At 46.4% G+C, this 10000-nt stretch overlaps 1 protein-coding gene across 34 annotated transcripts in view; it reads right to left on the bottom strand.

Moving 5' to 3' along the window:
• cac (calcium voltage-gated channel subunit cacophony) overlaps window positions 1-10000 on the bottom strand; it is a 291025-nt gene that overhangs the window by 146204 nt on the left and 134821 nt on the right. For all 34 annotated transcript variants that reach the window (XM_086531498.1, XM_086531514.1, XM_086531499.1 and 31 more), the window contains exon 2: window positions 7950-8152. In XM_086531498.1, coding sequence (XP_086387624.1) covers window positions 7950-8152 — 203 coding nt within the window. The remainder of the gene's footprint in view (window positions 1-7949; window positions 8153-10000) is intronic.

Below are 10000 nucleotides of genomic sequence, written 5' to 3'. Positions count from 1 at the left end.
AAGAGAGGAGGGGGTAAGTAAGGATGTAGAGGGCAGGGGGAAGGAGGAGAAGGGTGGGGGAACGGAGGAGACGAGGATGTAAAGGGGAGAATGTAGAGGGAAGGGACTAAGCAAGGGGGGAGGGGGGGTGAGAGATGGAAGGGTGTAGTTGAGTAGAAGGGAGGAAGGGGGGGGGAGGGGGAAAGAAGTAGGCGAGTCTGTAGAGTGATGGGGGATGGGGGAGGGGAGGGGGAAGGGAGTAAGTGAGAATATAGACGGAAAGAGGGGAGGGAGGCGGGAGGGAGTAAGCAAGTATCTAGAGGGGAGGGGATGGGAGTAAAGGAGGGTTAGGGGTATACCTTTGATGCGGTCCTTGATATTCTCAACTGATGCTGAGGATGTATTAGGATCACCGCACTCCTGGCTACCGACACCGAGCGCGGGGAAGAGCACTCCTCCTTTAAGCCGACGGGATTTCTGACCGACGACGATAAGAATCATGATTCTAGCAAAGCACCCTTTTTATCCTTCTCTAAAAAGGAGTAATATCCTAATCCCAGCTGCTTTTCCCCTCGCAATAAGGCTCTCTCGGAGGCCGGCGCGAGCGCAGGGACGAACACATCACCCTGAATGTTCCTCCGACGCTGCCCCCGGGCGAGACGGAGGCCGCGACGCCCTCCTCGCGCTGCGGATCAGCCGCTGCTTCGGAGGGCCATACAGGTGCTCATGGGGTCGCTTTCCCTTCACTCTCGCGCCTGATGGGGTCGCCTCCCCTTCCCTCTCGCCTGATGGGGTCGCCTCCCCTTCCCTCTCGCCTGATGGGTCGCCTCCCCTTCCCTCTCACCTGATGGGGTCGCCTCCCCTTACTTCTCACCTGATGGGGTCGCCTCCCCTTACTTCTTACCTGATGGGGTCGCCTCCCCCTCCCTCTCGCCTGATGGGGTCGCCTCCCCTTCCCTCTCGCCTGATGGGGTCGCCTCCCCTTACTTCTCGCCTGATGGGGTCGCCTCCCCCTCCCTCTCGCCTGATGGGGTCGCCTCCCCTTCCCTCTCGCCTGATGGGGTCGCCTCCCCTTCCCTCTCGCCTGATGGGGTCGCCTCCCCTTCCTTCTCGCCTGATGGGGTCGCCGCCCCTCGCGACAGCCAGGTGACAGCCATGTTGAGGTACAGAGCAACCGCGAGTGGCAACCGCCTAAATTGTATTAGAAATATGTCCGAGAGGGCTGGGATAGAAATAGGGAGAGAGAGGGAGAGGGGATGGGTGGGTGGGTGGGTGGAGAGGAAGGAGAGAGAGGTTGGGGAGGGAGAGAGGGGGGGGTAGGAAAGAGATGCAGTGTGAAGGAGGGCAAGAAGGTGCAAAGAAGGGAGGGAGGGAGGGAGGGAGGGAGGGTGAACAAGGCGAGTATCCAATAGAGGAGAAAAAGAGTTGAAGAACACCTCGTACCGACTCCCCAGAGTGGAAACTATCCCAATGAATGCCGCGAGGATATAAGTAAATCACATTCTTCCTCTACATAACGGGGAAGCCAAAGTAATAGTTTTGGACGAGTTGACAGCGATGACGTCAGAGGCGGGGGCGGCGAGCCTGGACCTTCTGAGAGCCATCGGCAGCTGTTCCTGTGACACTAGCAGTCTGTGGTCGTGGCTATCATTTCTGCGCCCTGCGTGCTTGCTGCGGCTCGCTGTTTCGATTTGTACGTCTTGCTCTACATAGAGAGTTTGTTTGTCTGCTTGTCGGGGCGTGGGTGTGCGCGTGGGTGCGTTGTGCGCAGAAGGGGATGTGGAATTGCCTGTGAGTGGGCGGTGTTTTGGAGTATGTGTGTGAGAAAAAAAAAGAGAAAAAGAGAAAGAGAGAGAGAGAGAGAGAAAGAGAGAGAGAGGGAGGGAGAGAGAGAGAGAGAGAGAGAGAGAGAGAGAGAGAGAGAGAGAGAGAGAGAAGAGAGAGAGAGAGAGAGAGAGAGAGAGGAGGAGGAGAGAGAGGAAGAGAGAGAGAAAGAGAAAGAGAAGGAGAGAGAGAGAGAGAGAGAGAGAGAGAGAGAGAGAGAGAGAGAGAGAGAGAGAGAGAGAGAGAGAGAGACAGACAGAGACAGCCAGACATACAGATAGACAGAAACACAGTCAGACAGACAGACAGACATAGATAGCCCGACAGACAGATAGACAGAGACACAGTAGGTAAGTCAGACAGACAAGCAGACAGAAAAAAAGAAGAATGTAAGAGCGTGACTGTGGATGTAAGTGTGATCTTGGGGTGAGGGTAGTGGTATGTGGGGGAAAGGCGTTCGCATGCATGTATACATTGAAGTCATTTATTCCAAACACGATCAGCCAGACTAATAACTTGGTCCAAACAGCTACAAACCCCTTCCCCTCCTCCCCCTCCCGAAAGAAGGGTCTGGCACCACGAGACCCCTCAGTGCCACCACCAGCCGCCACCAGTGCTACCCAACCCGGCATGACCCAACATCCATGAGATTAGGTCGTCCGTCACGACAAACATGACGTGAAGCCAATACCATCCAGATGCCTTTTGATACTCCTGAAAGATTATCGGGGGAAGAGGAAGAGAAGGAGGGTGAGAAAGAGGAGGAGGAAGAGAAAAGAGGAGAAGGAGAAAGAGAAAGAACAGTTTGAGAAGGATGAGGAAAGGGAAGAGGAGGAGGACGAAGAAAGAGGGAAAGAGGTGGAGGAGTTGGATGAAAATGAGGAGGGAGAGGAAGAGAAAGAATAGGAAGAGGAAAACAGGAAAAAGGAAAGACGAGAAGACGGAGAGAAGGAAAAAAAAGAAGAAAAAAGTGCTGTTGGTGACAACGGCGAAGAAGAAATAAAGAAGTGCAGAGAAACCAGAAGTTATCCTACTGGAAGGGAGAGATAAGAATACGGGGGAAAGCTAACAACATACCACAACACTTGCGATTTCATTCATAATTGTTCCTGAATAGCGTGTCAGGTGATACAACGAGCTTATACTACTTTATTGCCGGAACCTCTAAGAAAACAAAGAAATAAATCTAGATACATTATGCATTTGTATATCACACTCTTAGTATCTAGCTTTCCTTCCGCAAACCCAAACAAGAACAAGGTCAAGTTGAAGACACTGTGAGCTTAAGTCTTCACTGTTGTAAAAAGAAACCCAAGGATAAACGAATTCAGGAAGCGTCATGCAGTCATGAAGCACTATCAGCTGATTCTGTGACTTGTTAAGACACCTGTTGGTTTACATTTGATAACCTAATTACATAGAGTTCTTTGTGTGTGTGTGTGGAAATATGGCCTTGGGATGAAAAACTGCGTTTATATGCAAGTTATAGTGTGTACATGTATGCCTCTTTAACGGATAATATGCATATCTACCAAAACACTGATGATAAGATAACAAAGTCTAGTCTCGAAATATGATATGATATTATATTTTGAAACATAGACACACATGTAATATAAGCATCGTGATCATTTAGAAGTCTTTGCAGGAAATAAGATACGATACCACATAAAAAAAACGAAAAGAATGCGCATTGGGCATATGTAACATAATCATCATACCGTTATCAGGAAAATTATATTCGTATCTATATTCAGTCATACTTATATTATCAAGGATTATAATCACAATCTGTACTCGAAACGATAACAATAATAACATTAATATTTAATTTTCCAGCAAACTAATTTTGTTATTTTGTAGACATAAGGTGATAAATGAATCAGATATAAGGATTCAATATAACCATACATATTGACCAATAATCAAGTACTGTTTAGCAATGAAAACAAGGAGGGAGCGAGGGAGGGAAGAAGGGGAAGGGGGAGGAGGCGAGAGAGGGAGAGTATCGAACACTCAGCAATAGTGACGGAAGGGAAGGGAAAGCAACCTATAAGGTGTTAGTGATACAAGTACACTAGAGGGAAAGGAGGGTGGGGGAGAGAGAGAGAGAGAGAGAGAGAGAGAGAGAGAGAGAGAGAGAGAGAGAGAGAGAGAGAGAGAGAGAGAGAGAGAGAGAGAGAGAGAGAGAGAGAGAGAGAGAACAGGGAGTGGGAGAGAGAGAGAGAGCAGGGGATGAGAGAGAGAGAGAACAGGGAGTGGGAGAGAGAGAGAGAGAGAGAGAGAGAGAGAGAAGGGGAGAAAAAGAGAGGAAAACGAAAGAGGTAGAAAGATAGAGAGATAGAGAGAGAGAGGAAGAGAGGAAAGTAAGGAGCGAGGGAGGGATGCAGGGAGGGAGGCAGACAAGGAAGGAGGGGGTGGAAGACCGAGGTCAATATTCCGATCTGTCGACTACTTCCTTTCCCACCCAGCCCCCCCCCCCCCTTTCCCCCCTTCCCCTCCTCCCTGTGGCGAGTAAGTAAACAAGAATATGATATCCGCGTGTGCATATATAACCACAAATGCGGATTTGTAGCTAAGTTGGACTCGTTTGCGAAGGTGAGAGGAGGCGAAGGAAGCGAGAAACTGCAAAGTGGAATTGTGCAGTATGCGCGAATGCACGACGCTCTTCCAATGCCTTTGGGAGCCTTTCTTCTGGGAAATTCCTAACACACTGGGATATTTCGAACACTTCAAATCAACCATTTATATGGATTTGACCCCCTTTATTGCATACTACATTTTACATACCGTACAGTACGTGTCGCATTGTGTACTATTTCAGATTGAGGTACTTGGTATGATTCATAAATCATACACTAAGTTATACATTACAAGAAACCTAGAGAAACAGAGAGAGAGAGAGAGAGAGAGAGAGAGAGAGAGAGAGAGAGAGAGAGAGAGAGAGAGAGAGAGAGAGAGAGAGAGAGAGAGAGAGAGAGAGAGAAAGAGAAATTCTCCTTCATTCTTCTACCTCGATCCCAAGCCCTGCGACTGTGTGAGAGGCGGCAGCAGATCTCGCGTTCTAACTTACCGCCTTTCTCTAAGTCTCCAAAGAGTTCGTGCAATCTTTGGGAAACTGCAAAATCGGGCAAACAGACTTCCCCCATCATTTTACCCTAGTTAGTTTTCCGAGTAAACTAGAACGTCTAAATTGAGAATTCTTTAGCGGGGAAAAATTTACATATATTGCGATCACGCTGATATAGCTGCTTTTAGCCTGGGTTGTCCTTGCCTATTTTTCTTTTTTTTCTTTTTTATTTATCCTATTTTCTTTCATTCAGTATGTTTTCTATTCACTCTTTCATCATCTTCTCGCCTCACGTTCCCTCATCACCTCCCTTTATCCTATCACCTTCTCATCTCCAATGCCCTTGTCATCTCCATCTCCCCCTGTTTATCTTTTTATCATCAAGTCTCTCATCTTTTACGTTTCCATTCTCATCTTCTCATCTTCACTTCTCTCATCATCCCTCATCTCGCTTCTCGTCTCTATGCACGTTTTAGATGCTCTCTCTCATACTTTCATATCTCACTCGCTCTCGTTCTGATACATTTTCCTGGGTTTTCATTATCGCTGTAATAAGCAAACCCCGAAACATAAGCAGAGTACAATGTCTTTGTGAGGGGAAGGTTCGAGAATCAGAGGACTGTTCTTTAGTTGTGGAGCAACCACAGGGATCGACTTCTTAGCGAACCCAACTCTATTTTTTTTTTATGTCGAACTGAGTCCAAGTCTATTCTCTGTTGTCGAACTGAACCAGGTCTATTCTCTACTAACGAATTGAACCAGTTCCATTCTGTGCTGTCTATTCAAACAATTTTCTACTGTGGAAATGAACCCAGACCTACTCTCTGCTGCTGAAATGAACCCAGTCCGATTCTCTATTGTCGAGCTGAACCTAGGCCTATTCTCGGCTGTCAAAATGAACCCTGGTCTATTCTCTTCCACTGAACTGATCCTAGGCCTATTCTCTGCTTTTAATGCCGGCCAAGTACAACTACAAATACTGCATTTGACAAACAGTAGAATTCCAGCTAACTTTCTTAATTTAAGCTTCCTTTACTTATCTGCTTCTCTGTCTAGCTGTCTGCCTCTCTGTCTATCTGGCTGCCTGGTTGTCTGCCTCTCTGTCTATCTGGCTGCCTGGTTGTCTGCCTCTCTGTCTATCTGGCTGCCTGGTTGTCTGCCTCTCTGTCTATCTGGCTGCCTGGTTGTCTGCCTCTCTGTCTATCTGGCTGCCTGGTTGTCTGCCTCTCTGTCTCTCTGGCTGCCTGGTTGTCTGCCTTTCCGTTTGACCGCCTGCCTCTCATTCTCTCTCTCTCTCTCTCTCTCTCTCTCTCTCTCTCTCTCTCTCTCTCTCTCTCTCTCTCTCTCTCTCTTTCAACTCTTTCTTTCTCTAACTTGAAAATGAAATTGGCTGTATACGCAAATCCACCAACAGCCTCTCATCACCAGGTAAGTCCAGTAATATGACCTTCAACCTACATAACAAATAACCTTATTTATTGATTTCACTTATAGGTTACCCCAGTGATGCGATCTGCCTTTAACACACTCGGTTGGGATCAGTTCGGATCTCACGTTCTTTCCTGATCCACTGCCAATATATATAATAATTAAATATATATTAGACCTATATACATTGGATCTCATTCCTCGCTAATACCTCAAATTAGAGAGTAACGACACCAGAAGCACACCGAGCGTCAGGCTTAACTTCTCGCTATTAATAGAACTATAGGAATTACCCATACAATCCTCATTTCCCTTCCGGCCCTCCATCGAGACTCTCGTAAATGCCCATTTGGTCATGACTGTACCAATGCCTGTACGTATCGGTGTGTGCGTACATGAAGGCATATGTGCATTTATACTTTCTGATTTAATCACGATCAAGCCTCCATCATGTGCGAGCGAGAGAGAGCTCGGACGCGGCTGCAATATTGACTGGGTAGAGCTGTCGTGACGTCATCAGAGGAGGCTACCAGGCGATCATGGTTACTGGACACTTCACCTGTGTTGGGATAAGGACCGTCTCTGAGCGCTTCTCTCGTCTCTCTCTCTTTATCTATCTATCTATCTATCTATCTGTCTGTCTGTCTATCTATTTATCTCTATGTATATATCTATCTCTATCTCCATCTCTCCCTCTCTCTTTCTTTCTCTCTCCCCCTCTCTCTCTTTCTCTATTTATATCTCTCTCTCTCTTTATTTTTTTCTCTCTTTTATCACGCTCTCAATTCCTCAGAGTCCCTCATCCTCCATTTCTTCCTCTTTTGCCTCTCTCCTGCCTCCCTATCCCTCTCCTACCTTGTCTCCTCTTCCCTTGAATCTCTTCTCGTTTCCCTTTCTTCTTCCCCCTCCTTTCTGATCCTATTTCTTCTTCCTATGCCTCTCTCTTCCCTCTATCTCCCTCCTCTCCTCTCTTCTCCCTCTTTCCCCCTTTCTCTCCCCCCCCCCTCTCTCTCTCCCTGTCTCACATCCGCCCCCCCCCCTCTTTCTGTCCCTCCCTGATTCCTCCCGTGAATACATCTGGGGTATTTCCGACCCGGTCGATGCCCACGTCCTGTTAGAGATGATAAATTCACAGGTGAGGCAAGAGGCCATCACACCAGCCCAGCAGGTCCGGCGAAGCCATGGAGGTGACCTGATCTTCTCGATAATTGCATTACTCACGTGCTTTCCCTCCTATAGCCTGGCTCTCTTCTCTCTTTTCTTCCTTGTCTTTGAATCATTTATATAAAAAAGAAAAAAAAAGTTTATGATGATTTTAGGGCAATATCATTTGTATTGGATAGATTCATGATACTTCTTCCTGACACCCTGCTAAGGAGAATGCGTCATTCTGTGTATGATCTAGGGTGTAACTTCAGTCGTAAATTAAGGAGGTAATGTAATCTGTGTCTTCTCTGTGTAGTTGTTTGGTACATTTGCTACATAGCCATGTGTTAGAAAATTATAGTTCGAACAACAATGCCAATATCATAATAAAAATACAAATGCACATACTCTGCACACATACACGCTCGCACACATATACAGACCGTGTCGCGGAGACCTCCTCCTCGAAGGCAAACACATTGCGTTAGCATAAAAGGATATGGCCATTCTATCATGAACTTGGTGTACTTCCTGAGGATGTTGTCGTCGGAGAGGATGAAGAGGGAGGAGGGCCCTTTAACCCCCGGCTGCGGGGGCGGGCCTTTCTTGCCACCCATGGCGCCGTAGGTGGCTGGGCGACTAAGCCGTCCCAGCCCCTCACCCGAGACGCCTGCCGACGCCCGCGCCTCCGCCGCCGCTGCCAACCTGCGGAAGAAAGGAAAAGGGCGTGAGAAGTTGCGTCACACAAATATAAAAGGTGGAAAAAACAGGGAGATAGATATGAAATCAAACATATAATGACCTTTCGAAGATGTATATCTTTCACCAAGAATAATTTTCTGCAAGTATTTGGAAACATGTGTCTTTGGCATAAGAATCCATGGCGTTGTTACACTTTCATATTGATAGCCAAACATTTGATGAAAATGCATATAGTCATTGACATGATTGTATTTTCATTGGCATTGTTTAAGTGGTACGTTTCCACTACGACGAGTGCACTTTCAGTAGCCTAAGAGTTGCCTGTGGTAATGCCAGACCCAATAACTCATGACGTCACCACTTCAGCTGATATTGATCTATCTAATCCATGGACATCCAAGTATTTCTTTTCGGGCTTCCGGTTTGAATGCAAACATTTGTGGGTAAAAAATCGGCCATTCAGCTATAAGCAAGGTTATATATGACGCAGAAGAAAATGAGTTATACATTCTGACTTCAGCAAATGATAGATACAACTGCATTAATATTTTAGTCAGTATTGTACTTCACACTTGAATAAATGTCTACGATGTCTCATTCTCGCCTAGTTTGCAATAGTCTCGGATGACAAGGAAGCTTCACAGGGTGTCGACAGCGCAAGTGCATGCATAATGACTGACTTCGAAATGACTGCCGCTACGTCACTGCCTCCCAACCATCCTATGCTCAAGCTAATACTAGAGATACGCCTAATCCTTCGTCGGATCTCCGTTCCGAGCGAATCCCTTTCTCCCCAGCTGGATAAAGATTCGCGTCGCTAAATGGATATTCAAAACCGAAGGCCATTTTCTCCTAAGCTTACATTCGCCCGGGTCCCAGCTGGTAATAACCGCGAACAAGTCAAAAAGCTTGGCATTAACGCCGGGTTCGTCAAAGTTTCGCAACAATGCAAAGCCGTACATCTCGCCAGATCTAAGCGCCGGGATCGTAAATGTTCGGTTAAGGATCGCAGCGCCGACAGTCTCACTTATATTGGGTAAGATAAGAGAAGAAGACGAGAAGCACTTCCGACGGCCGTCTGACCACAACACGAGGGATAACAGGCGGTCGAGGCGCCTCTTTTGCGTCGGTAATGGAACTGGAAGAAAATAAAATGTAACGCTAGATATTCGTTCTTTTTTCCATCTTTTTCCCTTCCTCTATTTATACATGGTCCTCCCTCTCTCTCTTATTTTTGTTCTTGGTCTCTCTTCTTTTCCTGATTTTCCTTCTTTCCGTGTTCTTGCTTCCTTATCTCTCTTCCTCTCTGGGTTTTCCTCTTCCTCACCCCTTGTTTCACACCCATTCTTGATTTATCCCCCTTTCTGAATTTCATCTTTCGTTTTGTTTCATTCCCCTTCCTCTGGGTGGATATGTCGATCCCTACGTTTATGTCATCTCCTATCAGCTTTTTCCTCTCTCTCTCTCTCTCTCTCTCTCTCTCTCTCTCTCTCTCTCTCTCTCTCTCTCTCTCTCTATTTATCTCTATATATCTATAATATATATTATCTCTCTCTCTCTATATCTATATATCTCTATATATATCTTCTCTCTATATATCTCTATCTATATATATATATATCTCTTATCTCTATATATATATATATATCTCTCTCTCTCTCTCCTCTCTCTCTCTCTATCTCCCTTTCACTCCCTCCATACCGTTTCACTTTCCTGCTGTTTATCATAATCTCCTCTCCCTCTTCCAGTTTTCGTCCTTTTCCTCATTCTTGTTCTAACTTCCCTCTCTAATTCCTTCTCGTGTAGTTTCCTCTTTTTTCATCCTTTCTGTCCAAATCTCGTGTATATATA

The sequence above is a fragment of the Penaeus japonicus genome, unplaced genomic scaffold (assembly GCF_977035675.1).
Source record: "Penaeus japonicus unplaced genomic scaffold, GWHDUDI00000001_assembly GWHDUDI00000035, whole genome shotgun sequence".
In the NCBI taxonomy this organism is placed as follows: domain Eukaryota; kingdom Metazoa; phylum Arthropoda; class Malacostraca; order Decapoda; family Penaeidae; genus Penaeus; species Penaeus japonicus.
The sequence above is the reverse complement of the archived record's forward strand: the minus strand, read 5'-3'. Positions and strand labels throughout refer to the sequence as shown.